The 24,098-nt window shown below is 36.4% G+C and overlaps 1 protein-coding gene across 8 annotated transcripts in view; it reads left to right on the top strand.

Annotated features, from left to right (window-relative positions):
• FNBP1L (formin binding protein 1 like) overlaps positions 1-24,098 on the top strand; it is a 67,137-nt gene that overhangs the window by 37,956 nt on the left and 5,083 nt on the right. For 4 of the 8 annotated variants that reach the window (XM_085586494.1, XM_085586495.1, XM_077785450.2 and 1 more), the window contains exons 2-13: positions 801-916; positions 7,413-7,466; positions 8,931-9,078; positions 9,476-9,538; positions 10,768-10,872; positions 12,088-12,216; positions 14,226-14,372; positions 15,089-15,292; positions 17,542-17,700; positions 21,120-21,134; positions 23,230-23,339; positions 23,922-24,054. In XM_085586494.1, the coding sequence (XP_085442620.1) occupies positions 9,013-9,078; positions 9,476-9,538; positions 10,768-10,872; positions 12,088-12,216; positions 14,226-14,372; positions 15,089-15,292; positions 17,542-17,700; positions 21,120-21,134; positions 23,230-23,339; positions 23,922-24,054 (1,131 nt within the window). In that variant the 5' untranslated portion in view covers positions 801-916; positions 7,413-7,466; positions 8,931-9,012. The other 4 variants (XM_077785452.2, XM_085586493.1, XM_085586497.1 and 1 more) reach the window with 3 other exon arrangements.

A 24,098-nucleotide genomic window follows, 5' to 3' on the forward strand; every position in this document is an offset into this window, starting at 1 on the left:
GACCTTTCAACTTGTTCTGTCTTGTCAACTTGTTAGTGTATCCTCCACCTGTTGATCAATACAGAGAGGAAGATTGAAGGTGGTTTAATGTATTAAAAATTCTCCAACTTTTTTTTTTTTTGGAAATGTAGTTTATTTTTGACTGTTTCTCCTTTTTGTTTTGTGCCTTTAGTTTGATATAACTTTCATTACTAAGGACAGATTTGCTTTCTTTGGAATCTCCTGTTAGAGCTGATCATGAGCTGTGTATATAGTTTTGATTTAATAAATTTTTTCGATATGCAGACTACACCAAAATTTATTCATGATGCTAAAATTTGTTACTTTTCTTTCAGTGGGTAATCCTAAGAGTGAAAGTAAGTTTTTGTATCCAATGAAATTACAACTTACTGCGTTTCAAAGCTGCCAGATATCTCTTCTGTGAGCTGTCTCTTATTTATCTAATAGTGATCTTTGGTTGGGTCTGTTATCTTGGTGGGAAAGATGCACTTTTGAAATAAAGGGTTTTGAGATGAAAGAAAGAGATTTGCATTGTAAAAGTGATGAAAAGGTGCTTACAGCTTAACATGCAAGTATTTAGAGCTGTTTTTATAAAAAGAGGTAGATCTCTTCCTGCACATGAAACCTACTCTTCTGGTATATGGCTGATCCACATTTGACTGATTTACAGCTTGAATGACTTCTGCCCCACTAGCAAGCATTCCCTCAGAGCACAGCTTACAAATATATGATGTGTAAATCTAGTGCTGATGTGATTCTTAACTAATTCTGGGTAATTTTGTTTCCTTTTGCTTTTAAAGGATCAGTTTGATAACTTGGACAAGCATACACAGTGGGGCATTGACTTCTTGGAGAAATATGCAAAATTTGTAAAAGAAAGGATAGAAATTGAGCAAAACTATGCAAAACAACTGAGGTAAGGTTTTTTTTTCTTTGCAAGAGGATCTTAAAAGTTATTTAAAATCACTGTATCACTTGGTGGGCAAGTATGAAATGTCATGATTAATGACTGCTTTTCTTTTACAGAGTGAATTAGATCACTAGCTTTTTTCACAACAGACCAGTCCAAAAGAGAAAATTTTCTTTGGATGTGCACTTGCTTGTTTTTGCCTTCTCTCCCACCCACCCTTCAGATCTTTGAACTAAAAAGGTTTAAGGCTTAAAATTAAAGATTCAAAACAGGGGAAATAGTGATTTTCTGCACTGACTACGAGCATGTTTGGTGTAAAGTGCATTATCCGTATTTACACTTGAGTGTGTATGTGTGTGCCTCTTGCTACTAATTAATTTCTCATGTTGAATTGGCAAGAGCTACACTACATTGTTTTAAGAAATCTGATTGAAATAACTGAGTTGAACTTGAGAAAACAACAAGACCTTCCTGTCCTTAAAGCACACCCTTTCCATAGCAGGTCTTGTCCCTTTGGGTGAGACTGTAACCCATCCACCCTTTGTCTTAGCTCTGTTCTATAGCTGCCAAGTGAAACATCTTTTAGGTCCAATAGGAATTTCCCTTCAGGGATCATACAAGGAGAATAGCAGCCATGAAATGGATGCTTCAGAATAAAGTTATTTCTTCAAAATAAAGTAAGTGGATTTTTACCAGTGCACTCAGTGCTTGAAGAATAAAATTTAAAGTATGGCACTCCTGTGAACTTGGCCTTCACTGCCATTTTTGCCTTCACTGTCATCTTTACTGTCCTGTATTCCTTTGGGGATTTGACTGAAGCTGCTGCCTACCCTTGTCAGACTGAAACTGATAGCAGCTTCTCTCCTGTGGTTTCTTCCATCATCTCATCATTTGCAAACCAGATTGTCACTAGATAGAGAGCTGAGGAATCCTTCCTTGTTAATACAGTAATGAGATTCCCAGCTGAGGACATGGATGTTCGGTATCTGGGCTGCTCATTTCCTTTTTGATTTCTTTATCAGTTTCTTTTCACCCAGTTGTATATATTCACCTAACATAATAACCCATTGTTTTACTGAAGGAATTTTTTTCTTGGAAGGAAGAAAATAAGTACCATTTTTCCAAAGCTGGTATAGAAGAACTTGAGGAGGTAAAGAAAAATTTGAAGAATGCACAGCACAGTTTGCAGCCCTGTTTTAATTTGTTTTCAGTTTGTCTGTTAAAAAATAGAGATATAATTTCCACAGATCTCTATCAAGATCTTTTCCTTAAATAGTATTAATAAATGCCATTTTGCTTAATTGTATTTAAAGATTCATTCCATAGCTAGCAAGATGAGACTCCACATTACTGCTTCAGGATTTGACTAAAAATAGGAAATTTTCTCTGTTCAGCATTTTATTCTGGGTAAAACTATTGATTTTTCTTGAAGTGTCTTTCAAAAATGAAAGAGTTTTGTCGAGTATCCCTTCTGTCAGATGACTGGAGTGACTGTCCCTGTGCAGTAAGTATGACAGTTCTGGGAAGCACAGGTCTTGCTGCACACACGTTATGCAGTGCATGCATGCACGTCCTGCCTGCTTCCCACCAGGGTCTGGACAGCACACGTTACAGAGGGTGACTGATTTTCTGCCAGTAGACCAGTTCATGAGTTACTCTTTGATATTCTTGCATATATATTCTTTGGAGGAGACTTGACTCTTTAGTAGTGATCTGTCTCATGATAACTTGATGTCAGCTGTCATTGTTCCTGAGGACTGTTTTTGATTATGTAACATAGCTATGAGGCCAGGGGGGATTGAGATCAAGCAAAATTGACACCTTTGGAAGAGTTAGCCAGCCTGCATCTTGCTCCTGGGAAGTTCTGAGAGAGAAGATCTTGTGGGATGGACTGTGGTTCTGGTGAATTCTAATATTTGCAGCATATGGCCTGTGAGATAGATATTAATATTCCTAATGGAAATTTATTGTTTATCACTGTTTCTTCCTTTTGTAATAGAAAACGATCTGAAAAAGAGTGAGACTCTTTTCATAATGAACTTTATAACAGATTAATAATCTTGGTTAGTAGAGTATAAACAGTATAGCAGGTGGTCATCTCTTGGTAGTTCTGTGGCTCTCTTAGTCCTTGGATGGGAGACCAAGGAAAGGCAAGTTTAGTCAGGAGATACACCTAGTGATGTATGGCAGTATTTTTTTACTGTCTTGGTTTCAGGGTGGACCATGAACATCCTGTTGAGATCATTGATAGATCTTATTCTCATAGACTTAAACCCAAAGATTAAAACTTGAGTGAACTTTTCATAAGTTTTCACTTATTAGAGTCAGTCTCCTGGCAGAAATTCACATTCACTTTGTGTATACCCTTGCATTTTGAAACTTTTTTTTTTTCTTTATACTGTCACAATTTAGTGATGGGTCTTTCCCAGGTGCAACACCCCTTCCAGGTCTTCTAGGTGAGGGCAAGTGCTGCATGTACAGCATATGAGGGGCTGTTTGAGCTCCTCATATATTCTTACTGTATGCAGGTATTGCATCTCATGCTTGCCAAGTAATTCCAGAAGTGATAACTTTTCCAAATGCTAGTTTTAGGTTATAAGTAATTCCTTGCTATTCTTCTTTGATACTGAAAAAATTACAGGAAAAATCGGGGAATCCTCAATTGTTGGTGGAGGGAAAAAACACTCTAGACGGCTTGTCTAATCTTTGTCTGCAGCATAATGTGTTCTGAAAAAAAAAGGAAATGTAATTTGATTTTGTAATTTCGATTTTAATTTGTAATTTTTATTTTGAGCTAACTTAATGGAAAATCTAAAGTTTTGTGTGGTGTAGGTCTCAACTAATGTATTGTGTTACCACAAGGTTTGCAAAGGTTTTTAGAGGCTGTTACTGAGTTATGGGGATGTGAATCAGGACAAAGATATTGCAAGGTACATTGACACATTCCATTTTAATGATACGACTGTTTAATTTGTTTTTATTTTGTAATTGGAAAAAATGATATTTAGTATGTGCCAAACTACTGGCATTACTACAGACTAAATATTTAAATTGAATTTTCAGATGTTGTTTTTGACCAGCATTGTTTATTAAAAGGGGCAATGTGAAGGTCTGTTTTGTTCCACATTGTTACATGCAAAATAATTCTGGAGGTTCACTCCCTTTTCATCCTGTCTAAAATATTATGACACTCGAGCAGACAGAGGAGTTCCACTTTCTGTGATGTTAGGCAGTAATACAAGTTATACATGCAGCTGGAGATGAAACTGCCATGGAATAAAATTTCTGAATATGGTTAGCTTCTCTATGTTGGTGTAAAGCAAATAGCTATGATTGTTCCTGAGCTGTTTATTGCCCATTAAAATTGTGAATTGTGACCTCTGGAGATATCTGGTTACTCTGATTAAATCTATTTTTTTATGTTTCTTCTGCATACTGTTGTAAGTGATATTTTTATAAATACAGTATGAATATACGCATATGTCTAATGAAACTGAGACACTTTCCACATTTTTATATGTATAATCTTGGAAACATTTTTGAAAATGGGTATAAGCTCAAATGTGAAGCTGGGTACACAGATTATCACCGTGTGTGATCATTTCTCACAACTCTCTTCCTTTGACTGGAGCTGATTTGACTGCTCATTACTATTCAAATATGGCTGTGGCAGGTTTTTTTTATAGTCCTGTTGCCATAAATTTAAACATGTGATTTCTTAATGGTTCCAAGGATATTCAGCTTTGTAAACTCGCAGTCCAGGTTACACTTTTTTAAGATTGATTGCTCCAGCGTTTCTGATGAGATGTTACTAAACAGAGTTAATTGTTACTGTTTTCACGCAGTCCATAATACTGATGTGCAGTTGCTGAAGACATCAGAATTATATTGAAACCATTACTTTACATATAAATAGGAAATGCTTTTTAGTAATTACTGCAATTTTAGCTACTTATGAAAGCAAAAAAAGTTTGTGACCAGGGTCATTTATAATATACTACAGAGGCCGTAGTGATTTAGTATAAGCAGATACCACAGTGCCTGAGCTGATGCCTTAATAGAAATTGTACTGTGTTGATGCTGCTGCTTCTGTTCTTTATGTGCTGTATTAATTGACTGAAGAATACTTAGTTTTGAGTTGATAACTGTTCAGGTTTATCAACTGAAGTGGTTTTGAAACTTCTGCCTAGGTGACTGAGGTGGTACTTCTTTTAAAAATCAGGTTCCTGTCTCACTGGTGTTGACCTGAGACCAATTTATACCAAGAAGTGAGATTAATAAAATTACAGGAGCAGCACAATCAGATGTGATTATTCCTGTCTGCTACAAAATGGCTGGCTGTAGGACAGAGTGTGATAGAAGCCATCAAAACTTTGCTACCAAAGATGATTAAAGTGTCATCAGCTGCACTTTTAGTAGGAAGGAAAGGCATTAATCTTACAGATTTGTTTCTGTTCTGATAATCAGCAATTACTTGTACAATTTCCTTCTAAACTAGTCCAGATCCATATCTGAATTCTGAGAATTAGGCATGGATTTAGACTGAAATGTCAGAGGATGTTATCCCCCCTTATAAGTGTCACCTACCTACTCCTCTTTGAAAGAATGCTTCACTCTTCAAATCCATGCTCATGCTGGCTGTTTGTCAACCTGTACTTTTTCAACAATTCAAATTTAATATCTGTTTTAATTAGGTGTTGGTATTCACTTATTGGAAAAGCTATCTATGCATAATTTTTCACATGAACACTGTCTTTTTCTTTGACCTTTAAAATCTGCATTTGCTTGTCATTTCATATTTTTTTGCCATTGATTATTGTACTTTGTGCTGTTAAATCCTGATCACAGTGTCTCAAACCTGTGTGTCCCTTTGATCCAAAGGTAGATGGGATTGACTAATGAAACTGGCAGTTATTAGGCGAAGGAATTATATAATATTTTTGTCTTTCTAGAAATAATAAGCAATTGCATTAAAGAATGAAACCAGAACAGAAATCAGCACAGTAGTAAATAATCTGTATTTATGACCCTTCCCTCCTGTTTTTGAACTGTATGGCTTTAGTAAGTGATTTATTTTCTCATTTTTAACAGCTCTGAAAATCTTCCCTTGAAAAGGCTCATGCATGGTTGCTTAGCTGCAGAATCGTATGTGTGTTATGCATTTCACCTTCTGAATAAAAATAAGATGAATTTTAGGAATTTCCTATTCATTAATGAGCACTGAGGAACAAAGCAGAAATGTAAGGGAAAATGGAACATAAGAAAGTTACTTAGTAAATATTATTCTTTTTTTCCTATTTTGTTTTTGCATTTTCCTAAAAAAAATTTTGCATTTAATCCCTACCAAGTAGAATGTTACAATAGGCAGTGGGTTCTTGGGATAGAGACAAGAGATTCTTACTTGAACTTCAGTAAGGAGGTTACTATAAAATGTGTAGATAATTTTTTAAAAGTCAGTGTTTTTTCTCTTTATTAGTACATATTGATGTAAAAAGGAACCGACTGTCTTATCATAGTTGGATTTTTTGTTGTAGTCTCAGAGGGCATAGAAACAGGCAAAAGATCCAAGTTTACTATTTCCACACCAACTCCCTGCTCATATTCTGGTGTATATTTTGGGTCTGGACATAATCTCACTATGTGGGCTTTTGTACCATAGAAATGACTTCTGGATAAATGGATTTGAGAAATTATGCAAGGTAATTTTAGATGAAAGTAGAATTAGCACCTTTGTTTTAATGGTATGGTAGTTCATAATTGAAACAACTGAAGTTACAGAGAGACAGGTGAAATACACAACATGCATGCCAGATTGTTTTTTTCTCCTAGAATCTTCTCTTAACTCCTCCATTCCTTTTTTCTCTGCATTCTATGATAAGCAGGTAATTTCATATCAATATTTTCAAAAATTGGGTTGTATACTGTGTTAAGTGCTGGTCCTGTGGATTCTAGAGATTTGCTTGGTTTCTAAAATCCAGATATTTGCAAAGCTGATGGTAGGACAAAGTGTAATATATCTTTTCTGAAAAGACATGTTGCCCCTCCTGTTCTGGTTGTGTCCTTATAAAAGACTTGGAAATACCCTGGTTAAAATCTTTGACCTGAATCTGTACTCGGAGCTTACTTCAGGAATGGAGCTCTGTGCTCGTGGCACAGCACACAGTGTGCACTGTCTGTGTGACACTGTGGTCCTACATTGGCCTTGTCCTCATCTGCTGCCTTCTGCATGCAAGAAAAGGATGTTAATTAACAAACTCTTCATTTCATGTCTAGTCACTGCAGTAGATGTTTTAAAATATTTGCAAATTGCTCTAGGTCAAAGGGGTGTAAAACTTTGATAATACGGTAGATTGCAGCCTTGTATTATCTCAAGGACACTTATTATTTGGCAGAGGGAATAGATACGTTAATAGAACATTAAAGATAAATAATTTGTTAGTGCAGTTTTCTATATGTGTCTTTTCAAAAGAGATTCTAAAATAGGATCTTTTTTCGTTAACAGAAATCTGGTTAAGAAGTACTGTCCTAAACGCTCACCAAAAGATGAGGAACCCAGGTAAAAATGACCATTTCAAGTTCTATGTGTAAAAAGTGAGAACTAACAGTATATGCTGTTCTTTTATGGATTTTTTTAAGATAAAGGGCTTGGTGATGACAACAAAAGAATTGTGCTTGGCTTCTTACAGTTCTGCTGTAATTCTTAAGAAGCATGATTACTCTTACTGGTATTTTAATGTAGTAGACATGGCAGATTGTACTTGCTCTCTTCCAAATTAATCTTTGGGTAACTGAAATTTTGAAAGCAGAAGTTTAGCTTGCTACGTACAGACTAGTATTGTTTTTTTAAAGAAAAGCAAGCATATGTCCTTAGGCTTTGGTGTTTTGCTTAGTAATAGAGATTTTCAATGCATTTTTATGGCAATATAAATATAGCTATGCATCTCTATAGTGAGACATGAGTGTTTACAAACTGCCATGTTACAGGCAAGAGGAGCTCTTAAATGCTGACTTGCTTTGACTCCGAAGACAAAATAAGTGGCAGTCTAATGGTAGAGGAAGGAACAATTTCTGCTAAACAACTTTACTTATCAAAAATGTGCTTGTTTTGCTGTCCATTCAATAGCCATTTAAAAAATTTATTTGAAAAAGCACAATACTTTTTTTTCTTTAGGGGTAAGTCTTAGGAAATAAAAAAAATGGACAAGTTTCAGGTTGCATCCAGAGCACATATTGAGCAGAGTGCCTGAGAATTCACAGTAGGATTTCTTCTAGCTCTTTTAACTATGTAAAGATCCTGGGCCTGAGGGAATGGGCTTTCCAGTGCGAGTGGCATTTGAAATTCCCAAAAGCCAAGCCTATGGAGATGGCAGTATTCCACAGTTACAAGAGAGAAAGATGTATATTTTAATGTGGTGCCTGTGTTTTTTTTTTCCTTTCTTCCCTTCCACACACACTTTCTACCCTTTGCCCCTCCTCTTCCCCCCTTTTTAGTGCCAGCCATAGTGGCACCTTACTTCCAGCCAAGAGGTGGGCAGGCAAACAGGCAGCTGTCTCCAGAGCTGATAGCAAACTTGTTCTGTAGAATGCATCGGGATGCATAGGAGTGGTTTGATTGGCATGTTCCACCCTCAAGACTGCCAAGCAATCATCTCTGCAGCAAGCTCAGCCTCCGAGCCTAGGGACGTATGTATGCATCCGTTCCCAGCTCAGGCCCCTCCCTGGGCAGCTTAGGAGATACCACTGTACTCCAGGGCTTGCCAGGTAGTATTCTTCTTCTTTCTTTTCCATCCACCAACCCTGTGTTCTTGTAAAACGTATTTGAAGAGACATTGCAACATACAGTACGTGCTAGGCTTAACATAGGCTTTCCCAGCTTGTGTTTCTACTCTAATTCTATTAGCATTAAATAAGGTTTATTGTAAAATGTCTAAGATTTTTTTATTTATTCAGGAGTACAGACTATAATAAAATAAATGTATTTTAAAAAGCTGTCTAACTTTGTGTGTGTGTTTTCTGTCAGGTTTACTTCGTGTATTGCCTTTTTTAACATCCTCAATGAGTTGAATGACTATGCAGGACAGCGAGAAGTAGTTGCAGAAGAAATGGGACACAGAGTGTATGGAGAATTGATGAGATATTCTCATGACCTAAAAACTGAGAGAAAAATGGTAATTTCTGTGGTTTTAAATTTGAAAATAGGGTATCAAGATGTATGTCTTTTAATGAACTTATGTATTTGTTTATCTATTTCGATGAACACGGCAATACATAGGTTTTGTAACACATTTATAAAACACATTTTCTATAACGTTATATACTATAATACAGTTATTAAACCTAAAAATTATTATCTTGGAAAGACAGTGCTTGCTAGTAACCTTTTTTTTTGCCAGTGTACCACAGTATTTGTGATACAATTCTTGCATGTTAAGTAATGTTTTCCAGAGAGTACAGGTAGCTTGTGGAAGATACTGCACATTATAGACTGTCAGCTAGAGCAGGGACTAAGTAATGGTAATAATACTAAAAATATAGGGAAATTTAATTTATTTGTGGTGTTTTTAGCATCTTCAGGAAGGGCGCAAGGCTCAGCAGTATCTGGACATGTGCTGGAAACAGATGGATAATGTGAGTTTGTGTTTGGATTTATCCCTGTTGAACTTAAATAAGATATACAGGCCGTGAGTGGAATTTTTTTCATCTGTTTTGCTTAGATTTAATACTTAGGTATATTATTGAATGTCCAAGTAATTTAGTAACATAATATAGTTCAATGTATTTATAGTTCACTGGTTAAAAAAATCTCCTGTAAACAGCTTCTGTATTTATGTTTGAGAGAAGCCTTGGCTTTTATCCAGCATAACCAGTATAAAGAAATCTGATTTTAACATGGGTATAGACTTCGGTTGCTTCTCCTCGGGCTCCTAAAAATGGCAGTGTATTTATATGAAGATGAAATTTTAAGTCACTGAATTTGACTTGAGCTTGAGGGCTTGTTCCAAGGTATATTCAAGAATACCACTACAGACTATTGTACTTTCAGGAGGTAGAGTTACTATTTAACAGATAAATGCAGGAAGTGAATGTCTCTAGGACAGACTATAAGCTTCTTTTTCTTGAAACAAATGCTTTTAAAGAAAAGAAAATACAGAATTCAAGCAAGTCTGTTCAAGATGCATTCTGATATTCTGGATATCTGTCTTAAAAAATTATTATACCTTTGATCCAGATTATTGTGAAGCAATACTGGAGAAACGAATTTCTGTTTTGTTGTTGTGGTCATGTCAAAGAGTTTAATTCATCATCAGAGGATCAGAATAGAAGCAGATGTGGTAGTTTTAGATGTTATCTCTTCACCATGATAGTTCCCACAGTTCAGCTCAAACAATACAGTGCCTTGTATTTACCTGAGTGCAAAGTCATTCTTTTAAATACATTTAGATGCCTTTAAGGGACACACTCAGTTGCCTGACTTTGCTGTGAAGCAGAGCTCAAAGTCTCAGTTACAGTTTCTCTCTAGAGATGTGAACTTCTGCAACAATTTTTCCTACAATAGTTGTCTTGACAACAGCCACGTATAGAGAACATCAAGTATTTTGAATACTGTTGTCTGTGCTACCTACAGCTGTGCCACTTGACATGAATACTGATGATGATTGTAGTGTAGATATGTCCTTCAGACTGCCTTCAAAATAATTTAGTTGACCTAGTTGCTGTGCTAACAATGTGCTCCTTTCAAGTGACTTAGTGAATTTAAGATACTTAAGTGGAAGCTTTGATATTTAGAATTCAGAATTAATGTACGAAACCAAATGGGAATAGTGGCTGTTGAAGCAGTAAGTTTGTGCCTTTTGTAGAGCAAAAAGAAATTTGAGAGAGAATGCAGAGAGGCAGAGAAGGCACAGCAAAGCTATGAACGACTGGACAATGATACTAATGCAACAAAGGCTGATGTTGAGAAGGTAAGGGTGATGTCTTTTCTTTATTATCAGTTATATTTCATTTTCATGTTAATCATCAGTACCAAAAGAATATTCATTGAATGTGTAACACTGTGTATTAAATATGCTTACTTGTTATGTGTGAAATCAAAGTTCCAGTGACATGTGAGACAGCACAGGGATAGGAGTGTGCTTCAGAATCTGAGTGGTTTAGGTTGGAAGGGACCTTGAAAACTCCCCTGCCATGGACAGGGACAGCTTCCACTAGACCAGGTTGCTCAAAGCCCCATCCAACCTGGCCTTGAACACTGCTAGGGATGGGACATCCACAGCTTCTCTGGGCAACTGTTCCAGTGCCTCAACACCTTCATAGTGAAGAATTTTTTCCTAATGTCAAATACAAACCTGCCTTCCATGAGTTTAAAATCATTCCCCCTTTCCCTATCACTGCCTGCCCTTGCAAGAAGTCCCTCTCCAACTCTCTTGTAGACACTCTTTAGGTACTGGAAGGGGCTCTAAGATGTCCCCAAAGCCTTTGCTTCTCCAGGCTGAAAATCTCCAAATCTCGGCCTGTCTTCATAGAAGAGGTGCCCCAGTTTTCTGATGATTTTCATGTCATCCTTTGGACTCTTCCTAGCAGGTCATTTCCTTCCTGTGCTGAGGGCTCTAGCTGGGGTCTCAGGAGGGGCAGAGGGGCAGAGGCAGCTCCCTTGACCTGCTGGCCACGCTGCTTTTGGGGAAGCCCAGGACAGGCTTTGTGGGCTGTGAGTGCACATTGCAAGGGCCCCCAGGTCCTTCTCCTCAAGGCTGCTCTCAACCCATTCTCTGTGAGCCTGTGTTAGTGCTTGGGATCACTCCAACTCACACGCAGGACCTGGCACCTGGCCTTGTTAAAGTTCATGTACCCTCTGGATGGCTGTACTGATGGTCTTCCTTTAAGTGGCAGCTGTCTGCTGTTTGGTACTTTGTGGTTTATAGGATCAGTCACTTCTGTGGGTTTTGGGATACTCATTTCAGCAGTCTGGCTAAGGGAGCTACAGTGATTGTTGCTTTCTCTGTATATAACAAATGAGGCTTTGGAGTGTCAGTATGTGTCAAATCTCACATTCTTTATATTTGAGTTATAGGGATGTTGGTTTTGATGACTTGTGAATGCTGTTCTTGCATAGTTGATAAAATAATGCTGTGTGTTATTAAGTGCAAGACATATTTAACCTGGTAACATTTTCCTGCTAGGCTAAGCAACAGTTAAACCTGCGCACACACATGGCTGATGAAAACAAAAATGAATATGCTGCACAACTACAGAATTTTAATGGGGAACAGCACAAACACTACTACATTGTCATTCCTCAGATTTACAAGGTAAAAGAACTAACTGATAAAGTATGTCTGATCCTTTTCTAAAGAAGAAGTAGACTTTAAAATTAAACCTCTGGGATTTTTGATTTTAGTGGATCATTTTCTCAAAAAATTACCATAATCTTGAGACAACTTGTGTTTTTCCATGCGACTGCTTACCACACTAATGCTTAGATTTCTAACAAAAATACTTGGTTGCATTTTCTGTAAGATTTTATACTTTGTAGACTCTTTGTTTGAATATTCCTGAAAGAATCTGGCAAAATAAACACTTAAGACAATCTGGGTGACAATCAACAATTATTCTAATAGGAGTAGATCAGTAGTTCTCAGGATCCTTGTGTGTGTTTGTGAATGCTCTGCTGTGCTGAGGTGTCTGTGGTTTCATGGATCTCATGCATGGGTGAAAAACAGCTGCATTGGAGCAGAAGTTCCAGCACCCTCCCAGCCCCCAATTAGTATTCCATCAGTGTTACCAGCAATCCACAGATCTCTTTAAACCAAGTAAAAAAGTCAGTACTTTGCATCTGAAGTGGGGATTTCTTGAGACGCTTTATGTACCTAATAAGATTTTTTTAACATTCCTTCAAAAACACGGACTTTGCAAAACTGGAAAACCAGTTTAAAATAGTTGGGGGCATCAGATGAGGAGGGTTCAGAAGTGTGTTGGCATGTACCTTCATCCATTTTGGAAATACGGGTGGGAGCTAATGCTGAGACAGGGAGTGAGGAAATAGAATGTGAAACACTGGTTTTATTTGAAGGTGTTCAACTTAAATACGCTTGATATTTTCCAGAAGCAGAAGTCAGTTCATATTTTTTTAAAAAGTCTTTACTAGAAGGTCTAGGATTCACAGGAGAAAATTGCCTTGACTTATTAAAGAATTTTCTAATATTTTAACTGCTAAGCAGCACCACAGTAGGTCTTACTTTACACACTGATCCAAGAACTGCAGTCAGCTCCCAGGAGAAATAGGTTGATCATCTTTGTAGCTTCACCAGACTTTTGCTTTACTGCCTTTATTTCTCCAGGGTTAAGATCCATTATCAATGTAAGATATTACTCACAGTTTTTGAGTTCTACAGTAAGAGCAGAAAGGCTGTTTTCTCTTGGGACTGGACTTTTATTACTGCATTGCAAGTATTTGGTGACATTCTGTGGGAAAACCTGGGAGAAGGGTTTAGCACGTCTAGGTGGTACTTTTTTCTTGGAGAGATGAAATTGAATATTGTTTGAGACATCTGCCTCAGTGTATATATAGGAAAGATCCAACTTCTTATCCAGTTTTTGATAACCTATTGGTATATGTTTTACTGATTTTGGGTTTTGTTTGGAATCTTTTCCACATTCAGGTGAAAATCCCAGAGCTATTATCTTAATAGTATTTTATCTTTAATTTATTCTTTTTTGTTCTGTTCCAGTAAACTTTTATTGCAAATCTTATGTAATGGTATTCTTCTCTTTATTTTCTTGCACACTGTTAAAGGAAATGGTTTGTATTTCAAATCAGAGTGTCTAAACTGCAGATAATTTAAATTTTTCTTATTTTTCCTGTATTTTAAATAATTGGTATTGCTTGGAAGGTATAATAATAAAAGCAACATGGAGATATTTATCACCAGAGGAATTACTTGGAACTAGAAGGAGCAAGTGAGGAGATGTAGAAATCAGTAAAATTTCTTCACTGTGGTTTTCATTTTTGCATAAAACAAGTACTTCAAACAGTTGACTGTAAACACTGTACATGTGCTTTATAAAAGGAAAAGAAAGTTCCATCCATTACATGATGTTTAGAAATCAAAGAGCATAAAGTCTTCATAATAACTGTACTGGGCATCCTAAGATTGTGTCTGAAAGGACTTCTAAGTTCTGTTTTTTTAAGCAAATAAAGATACTGGGAAAGCATAGAAATTCTGTCCCACTCAGTGGTGACCACTGTAACTGCATGTGTCAGGATCGAGGAGGAAACAAATCAGCAAATGAAAGCTTTGTTCTATCTTTGCACTTGCAGCAACTTCAAGAAATGGATGAAAGAAGGACTATCAAGCTTAGTGAGTGTTACAAAGGCTTTGCTGACTCTGAGCGCAAGGTTATTCCAATTATCTCAAAATGCTTAGAAGGGATGATCCTTGCAGCAAAATCAGTTGATGAACATAGAGTAAGTAGAACTGAGTAACTTTTTAAATGTGTGTGGGCAATTGAACTGCTACAGAAGCTGTGGAGAGGGGAAAGACTGACTTAACCTGTACAGGTATCTTTCTGCTGTCAAGCATTTGCTTCAAAAGTGTTGTGACTTTGATTTCAGCAGAAGGGACCACTCCTGCTTCTGTTGTCTGCTCTCTTTCTGCTTTATTGATTTAGTATAATCTGAATATCTTTGACACATTCTCATTGGGTGTGATTTTGGACACATTATTCTGGTTATGCTGGAATATCCTGCAATACCATGGTCAGTACTTTCCCCTGCATGTGACATTAAAACATATAAAGGGTGTTCAGTTAACAAAGTATTCATTCTGTGTAATGTTTGAATTCAGCAGGTTCTGTCCTATTTTACCTTACTACAATTAATTTCTTAGATCTGTCTCCATTTCAGTGCTAATTTTGAAAGATTTAAAGGTGGAAAATAATTTGGCCCTGTTTTAAATTTGTGGTAACCCTTGCTGGAATGTTCTGAGTAGCAGAGTATGCTTTGCTATACACTCATGGACACTGCTGAGATAAAAGAATGTTGTTAACTTGCTCTATCCAAAAGTGTGTGTTTTGAGCTCACTCTTACTTTCTGTGCATCTCTGCAATTAAATGGAAAATTTGTCTCCATTTTTTCCTCTCTGGTGGGTTTGCTTTTTAAACTCCTTAATGTCCTGTGTTTAGGACTCTCAGCTGGTGATAGACTGCTTCAAATCTGGTTTTGAGCCTCCTGGAGATTTTCCATTTGAAGACTACAGTCAGAATATTTACAGAACTATCTCTGATGGAACCATCAGCACACCAAAGCAAGAGGGAATGAGAATTGATACAAAAACTACCGTCGGCAAGGCTAAAGGAAAGCTGTGGCTATTTGGAAAGAAACCAAAGGTAACAATTAAGAAATTACTATTTAGAAAATTAAAATCTGAACATTGAGAGTGTATGGAAACAGCAATTAATATAGTTTTAGAAAAAATCTTCCCCTTGCCTGCCCATATATTTTAAAGTATGTGTTAGGGGATCAGAAGGTTTGAGTAGGTTTGAGTACTTGGCATATTAAAAATCAAGTTGTCACTGGGAAAGTTTTTCAGTTTTTCTTCTAGTAATTTGTGTCTGGGAGCATTTTTAATAGTATTTGATAAAAGTAGCTTCCCATTACTGTAATGTTTCTAAGATTCTGTAGTTGCATAGGAAAGGTGTTAATTGTAAATGTAAAAATAAAGAGAAGGGAGAGTATACTTTGGAACTAGGCAGACTTCAGATCTGTCATGGCACAAAAAGCAACCCTCTTCTATAGGTCACATTTATATGTAGAAGTGTTATAAAGATTTTTATTACACCTGCTGCAAGTTTTGAAAACTCCTGAGGTTTCTCTGAAAACATTAACGTTTATAATCTGTCACTGGTAAAACATCTGGTGGAAGCTTCATTAAAGGTAAATGTCCTAGAAGAAATACTACTAGGAAATAGGCAAAAATATTCCTATGGTCAAGAAAAAATTGAAACCATTGAAATTACTACCTTGTTTTTTTATGAATTACAATTAACACTTTCTGTGTAAGGTGCTTTCGTGGATCTACACAAGATTGTCAATACATGCATTAGCTATATAAATGATTGGAGAATATATACATATTTAAATCTTATGGTTTATCTTTATTTAATATTGGAGCATATCAGTGAGACATTTTAATGATTCCCACAAATTTCTGTTAGGCTATTTTAAGCTCCAAGCCAGTTTCTGTCATTTATTACAGGAAACTATTCTTAGGGCTTCTTGGTGGTAGAACTTAATTTCCACTTGATAGTATTCTGAGAAAGTAGGTCTTTACAGAAAGGAAGGATACAGCTGATTCCTTATTCCATCCTCTATATTATGTAACTCCAGCTGTGTGTTAAAACTGATTGTTTATTTTTCATGCAATATAATTAACGATTCATAGCAGTTCACATGCATTAATACATGGGCATAAATACTGCATTTGTCTGCAGAGGTGGGTGAGAGTTGGCCTGTTCTGAAATTAGATCACAATTGCCAGTTTGACCACAAGACATCTTTCTGAGAGCTTGGAGAGCTATGTAAATGTAAACTGGTTTCAGGCTGGACCTTGGCATTTACTGTAGTTGTAAGAAATCCCTTAGTGTGATAACAGCTGGCATAAGCTGACAAGATTTGCTCAGGGAGTCAGCCTTTACTGTTTTCTCTGTGCAGTCACAGGTGTGACATATGTGTGTACATACTACATGCATCTCTTCCCTAAGGACCTGCATGAAAGATTTTGTCCCTGATTTTCACCACATTTTGGGGAGGATGGAGGAGCGCTCTACAAAACAGCAGCTGGAAACAAAATATTTACTGAAAGATACATACTTAATTCTAAATACTATTCACAGGTTTTAAAATATGTTATAAAATCAGCTGGTTTACTACAGCTGGGGTATTCATGGGGGTCTTTGGACCTTCATTTAGTTGAAACTATGGCTGGTCTTGACTTCCAGGTATTCCTTTACCTATTTTTAATGTTGTCAAAGACATAACACCTTTTGTAGAGGGGAATGAGTTGTGCAGCAGAGGAGGAAAATTGAACTGGGAAAGAATAGCAGAGGTATAAGAGACAGAAAATGAGAGAAGCAATTTGAAAGAAGGGGAGGAGGTTCTTGGGATGATATTAAGAATGCCATGCAGCCATTGTGTCAGTCCAGCTAGACTGCAGAGTTTGAGAATATTTGTTTTAGTCATTCTCCATAGATGTATCAAATATTTCTGGTTTGTCTAGCCTGGTAGGGTACCTCAATATGTAGGAAAGTAGTGAGTAGGAATGCTTGAGCTTCCAGGATGATTGTAACTAAACTGGCAATAGCAGAGCTGTTTTAAGAAAAGCTTTGGGATCTTGTTAGGATCTTGTGGCAGTGTTGAGTCTAAAGTTTCCTTCCTTCTCTGCAGTAACCTATAACTCTGAAGATTAATTCATAACAGAAACGTTTAAAGCCCAGTACAGTTATAGTATAAATGTGTCTGGAACGTTACAACCTGTTTCTGTGTTGGATGGAAATTTTATTTTTGTAAGACAGAATTTTCATTTTAAAATCACTTTGAACATTTGGCTTATTTATTGCTTTCTTTATTTCCACATTAGCCACAATCCCCACCCCTAACCCCTACTAGTTTATACATATCCAGTACTTCTAATGGGTCCCAGTATCCCATATTCTCCATTGAACCAGTGCATTATTGCATGAGTGACATAAAAACAGGGAAGCCCAGAATTCCTTCTTTCAGAAGCCTCAAAAGAGGGGTAAGTTTGATAACAAGTTGAAATGCATGATGGACTATGAGCAGTGTGTTTGTGATGTGGCTTTTCTAATGCTCTTCACCCTCATTATAAGGCTTACTTAGTTAAAAATAACACTTCGCCCATAGGTCACTTTTAGGATACTTTGTTTCATCCTATTCAGAAGTTACCAACAGACTAAAAAGAAAATAAAATAGAAATATTCTTTATCACATTTGAAATGCTCATGCCTGAAAAAAGGTGTTATAAAGAGGGTGTTCAGCATGTGTTTGATACCTTTCTTCATTGTTGTTCACATTCACAAATGTTTTTCTACCATCATGTAACATATTTTTGCAGTAATTTATCATTGGATATACAGTTACCACAATAATCATCTGACAGATCCAATGTCTTACTTGCTGACTTTGAAAATAGTAGAAGTTGATTCCAAGATGCTGAACAAAAAAGAGAGAATTTAATTGCTTTTGTATATCAAATGCTATAGCTTATAGTGATGGCAGATTTTGAAATACTAATATTTTGTAAAAACATTACAGTATTAATGCATTTTCTGATTAATTAGTTGCTCTTGTTTGTCCTAGTTTCTTTTGGGTAAAATTATTGAAAAAAATACTAGCAAATGCCACTGAGACTTATCAATTAATTTACTAATATAGTGGCATATTCTGCAAGTAGAATTTGTCTAGAAGCCATTCAAAGGGAAATACGAAGTGGTTTCCCTGCAACATTTCTGGTGCCAGTGATAAATGTACTGGTACTTTCCTGTTCTGTCAGAAAAGCACAGGCTGCCCAGTTTATTTTGTTTAGTGATATTTATTCATTCAAATAAAAAGGTAATTGGATGCATTTGGCTGTATATCATTAATAAATTTTTTGGTATTTCAAGACAATATTGACTTGCTGTCTCATGTGCAACAAGAATGGTTGACTGTTGTTGACGTGATGTGGAGATCAAGGTACAACAATGCTCTATTGCAGTAAAGTTACAATTTAGAGGCTCCCTTTGTGTCATTGTGAAGCAGAATGAGTTACAGTTAAAACTTAAGTCGTGTTGTGGCGTCTAATTTCAGGCCCCAGATACCTTGGAAAGAGCCTTTCTAGCACTGCCATTTTTTAGGAAATACTTGTGTTCCTCTAAGTCTATCTGGAGGGCACTGTCTCCTTTCCCTTCTGAGTCATTAGATCATAATTTGGTCTGGTTGTGAAGGCAGTGGCTCTTCTTCAGTACTCAGTGAGGAGCTGCCTGGGTTAGGTAGTTGTTGGAATGACACAGGCCTTGATTACACTTTGATTTTGTTGATCACTAAAAGTATTGACTCCTGCCTCACAAATCATCACCTTGTACTAGAATCTCTTTTAAAGGGAAAGATCATCTCCTAACTACTACAGAGTGCTAATGAAAAATGAAACTGTATCTTTGTTGACTTTAAAATCCATTCTTCATGTTGTAAAATAGACATAATACATTCTTTAAATAATTTAAATTTAATAATCTTTAACATTAGGAAGCATCACTAGTGTCATATAGTGATATTATGGTCAAACGTGCCATAATATTAAAGACTTCATCTCTGTAAAATCTTCAAGAATGAGCATTAAATTTATATATATTCTGAATTTAACAGACCCCATATTATTGCGTATTTTTAAAGTCTTTTGAACTTAAATTTATACTGGACCAGCAATAGATTTTTTTTTTTTTTCAATCTCATTGATCAGTCTTACCTTTAAAATATACATTGATCAAGTGCTTAATAGTATGTGATGCTGTTTCCCACATGTTTTGTTCCTGGAAAATTATTTCCAAGTGGTACTGACATGCAGAACTACTAAACCATAGAACCATAGGAAGGTTTGGTTTGGAAGGGACCTCAAAGATTGTGTCATTCCAACCCCCTTCCACAAGACCAGGCTGCTCAGAGCCCCATCCAACCTGGCCTTGAACCTGCCAGGGATGGGGCATCCACAGCTGCTCTGAGCAACCTATTCCAGTGCCTCACCACCCTCTGAATATAGAATTTCTTCCTAATATCTAATCTAAATCTATCTTATTTGAGTTAAAAAATGTTCCCCTTTGTCCTATCACCATCTGCCCATGTAAAATAGTGCTCAGTTTGCTTCTGCTGAGCTTTATCCATGAGTTGGCATTGATCAGCCAGTGAAGCATCATGCTCATATTGTTTAACATGCCCTGTACAAGATCTCAGTCAAGGTGCTGGAGGTCACAGACTCGGTCTCCCTCCACTCTGTGCTTCCCACAGTACATTTTCCTGTGATGATGTAGAGCAAGAGCAGCAAACAGTAGCTGTTGTTCAAAGAAGGTGTAAGCAAGTGTAGCTTGCTGTGTTAGTGCTGCTGGTACCTGCTGCTGCTCCTCCTTTGAAATCTTAACAATTCCAGACAGTATTAGTGCTTATGAGAGGTCTCTGCTTGATGCCACTTGGTACATAAAATATCTGCATCATCAGCAGTGATCTGTAAACCTTAGTTTAACAGAGTTTTATTGGAAGACTCTTTCTGAAGAGAACATGAAGTTTGTTTATATCAGTTTTGTATCTCTGGGCTTTGAGATTCCTGCCAAAGTATCATTTGTGAAGGTGCTTTACTGCCCTTATTGTAGAAATGCTAATGTTGTGTATGTGCCCCCAGCAGCAGCCTTAAAAATTGCTCAAGGTCAAAAGTGAAGTTGAGATATCTGTCTTCTAAGTTGCTTGGTGTTTCTCTGGGAAGGGTTTCCCAGATCATTAAAAGCATGCTGTGAATGTTAAAGCCAAGATTCAGCTCCTGGCACCCATGTTTTATTTGCTTCTTCTAAGGATAAAGTCTTTGCTCTTTAAATGTCTTGATTTTTATCTGGATAAAACAATCTTAGATAACAACAATGACCCAAATGCTCTTTTCAGAAAGTAAAATTAATTACTTCTAGACTTGAAAAATATATTTGTTTATATTAGATCTGCTGTGATAATTAACTAAATACATTGCAAAAACTAAATTTATGAGAGTGATTGCAGTATATTTTGAGCTATCATTAATAAATTTTTTGTATATGGCTGATCAGTCCATCATCATCAAATTCTGCTATTTTGTGTAATGTTGGCTGCGTGTGTGTTTCTTTTCCTACAACAGAAGGCTCAGCCCTTTATTCAGAACACTAAAATTCAAAAGTAGTTTAATGAAGTTGCGTGTTAAAATTTTGTAAGTTAAAAGTACCCATTATCACCTAGTATTTTCTTAATCAGTAATTCTTAAAGTAATTATTTTCTTGTGTTTATAGTAAAATGTATTTTTTATAAATGAAAAGGTCAATCCTTAAGTGATATTTTAAAAATACATTTTCAAGCATTAGTCATTTTTGTAACTGGTCATTGCATGTCAATAATTTCCCGTTTCTTTCTGTTTTCAAATGAACTGTGCAGTGGTCGGTGAAGATGGTAAGCCCGTGTGCTGATCTGTCTGCTGTACTTCTGCTAAGATAGCATGAAAATAATCTTCTGAAAATGTTTCCATATCATAACTGCTTTAAGTCAGGTGCTGAAATACATCTTCAGATTTTCCACTCATATGCACAGTCTTCTTAATCATCCATGCTTAACGTGAGGCAATTAGACTTGTGATCTGGCTGCAACTAAATCTGCAATTTTGGAATTTTATTGTTGACCAGTATTCACAAGTTGGTCATGATGGAAATACTTGGTGATTTTTTTTGTTAGGAAAACTGTTTAAGCAGCATAAAATATGTATATGAAAAGACTATAAAATTTGTGTAAAGAAGAAATACTGAATACTACACTCCTTTGAATTTGGAAGAAAAATTTGCAGGGAGGACCTTTATATATGACCTTAGAAATAAAGGAAGCTGTTACATTAAATAAAATTATGCCTTAATATTGTATTGCAGGGTAATCCAGTAAAAATTCACAAAAAGATCTCTATTCTTCTGATTAATTTTTAGGATACTCTGGTTTAAACCACTCTGTAAGGAAGAATGATAGAGAGGACATGATTGTATTTTTGTTTCTTTGTAGTGTATTCCACTTAACAGTGTTTAGTTGGGGGACTTTCTGAAGGGAATAGGATTTGTTTATGCCATTTTTCATCTCTGGACTTTGAGACTATACACAGTGTGTCTTCTTCTTCCTCTAGAAAGAAAATACTTGTTTTATTTTGAAAACATCATATCTTGATTTTCCTTCTTTTATGATGTCTTTTGTTCCCTTCTTAAAAAGTAATGAGATTGATTTTACAAGTGCAGAAAGTTGAGGGGGTGAGAAGATCTTATGGGGGAGTGCTGGAAACTTGGCATTTGAGCCTATGGCTTGTGTCAGAATCTGAACAGTCAAGTTTCTGTAAAGTTTCTTCTTGACAAAAGAAATGCTGGCCAGTTTGGTTTGTCTCCATGGAGGGTTACTGGAATGGGAAGTGGGTTTCTTAGGTTAAAACCAACTTCCTTAGGCAAATGGGATCACAAAAAAACCAAACCAAAACAAACATTTGGTGAGTAAGACATGTACTGTATTTCCTTCCTAACACTGTCAGTATCTGTCACCCTGAGGGGAACAGTTTTCACAACAAACTTGAAAGATACATAAAACTCTCTTCCCATGCATTTCATACCCAGGCCCTTCTATCCTTCTTACTATAATCTTGGCACAAGTTTGCAATCAAGTTTGCAGGTATGGGTTCATAACAATAGGTGGTCTTAAATTGACTGGTTTATTATTTTTTTTTTTTAAGTTTGGGAAGTAAGAGTGTTTTTTCCTTCCATGAAGTGTTTTTTTTTTGTTTGTTTGGTTTTTTTTTTTTTGGGTTTTTTTTTTTGTTTGTTTGTTTGTTTTTTTTGTTTTCCCTGTAAAAAAATGTGACTTGGAATATTTGAGCAAGTTTTGAGTCAGTCAAATAAATTGAAGTAATAATTTTGATATTACAAAGGTTTTTTTTCTGTGCTCTGTGAACCAGTTTTACTTGAGGTAAATCCATCTTTTGAAGTTCCATCTTTTTAAATCCATCTTTGTAAGAACTTTTTAAGTTTTAATATGTTTTCTCGGATTGCCAAAGTTCTGGAAGAGAATTATAATAGTGCTTTGGAGCAAAAATCCAAAATACAGTATTTTTCTTTTGATACCATCCAAAAGACCACAGAACACACTCCAAAGAAAGAAACAATTTATATATAATTATATACATCTTAGATTTTTGTTCTGACTCAAATTATTCTGTCCTTTCCTAATCTTCTTTAAGTGGATGTAAGAGGAGGTATATGACTTCAGGAAAATAAAGTCTAGAAATTTTGAGTTACCTATGTGAGCCAACTGCTACAGAAGGCAGAAAGCACCTTGACTGAGTGACTGCACTCTGGCAGCAACAACATGCATTTATTCTGTGCAGTCTTTTGTAGAGCTGTCTGTCAAGTAGAGTTTTAAGGAGGTCCATCTGCTTCCAGTGAACACTGTCCATGTGTGGGTATGTCAGTTCAGCTGCCCAGACCTGTGCATGTGATAGCTTCTTTCATAGTATTTCTGCTTGCAGGGCCCTGCACTAGAAGATTTCAGCCATCTCCCTCCAGAACAAAGACGCAAGAAACTGCAACAGAGAATTGATGAACTTAACAGAGAGCTACAGAAGGAAACAGACCAAAAGTGAGTGCATTTTTCTGGGGGGTTCTGCCTTGCTTCTCTCTCTGGTTTTTTTGACGTTCTCTGCCTAGGCCAACAGGCTCAAAAGCTAGGAGACAGGCTATTAATAAAGCTTTTTAAGTTCATAGTTTGTTGTAGGTAGGTTCTGTTAATATTGCTTCTTTCTGCTTTATTGTAATACTCATTTTGATTCTAATACTGCGTAGGGAGCATTGGCTCTAAAATTGCCTGTTAAAAAAATGCATGCGTCAGTGGAGCAAGATAGCTGCAACTTTGTGCTTTAAGAACAGAACATGACAATATTTAGGAAATTGTATATAACAAACAATATGGAAAACAGTCCTGAGACTGAACAGGTAAGAGTCAACAGTTGGAGTCCTTGTGTGCCTGTGCACAACACAAGAAAGGAAGGCAGAGGGCTAAGATGACAGAATGTGAGAAGGATTTAAGCGTGGTGTGAAGACCAGTAGTTCCTGGTTCCTGTGCTTGATATCTAATCACAGTTCTGGATTTCATATGCATTATTTTAGTTTTAATAAATCAGTACAGGTATATTAATTATTGTAATGGTTTGTATGTTTTTAGAGATGCCCTCATCAAGATGAAGGATGTTTATGAAAAAAATCCGCAGATGGGTGATCCAAGCAGTTTGCAACCAAAATTAACTGAGACTATGAGCAATATGGACCGTCTTCGGATGGAAATACACAAGAATGAGGTTAGATTATAGAACAGTTTCTTGGAAAATGTCAGTCATTGGTA

The sequence above is a fragment of the Lonchura striata genome, chromosome 8 (genome assembly GCF_050655825.1).
Source record: "Lonchura striata isolate lonStrDom1 chromosome 8, ASM5065582v1, whole genome shotgun sequence".
In the NCBI taxonomy this organism is placed as follows: Eukaryota; Metazoa; Chordata; class Aves; order Passeriformes; family Estrildidae; genus Lonchura; species Lonchura striata.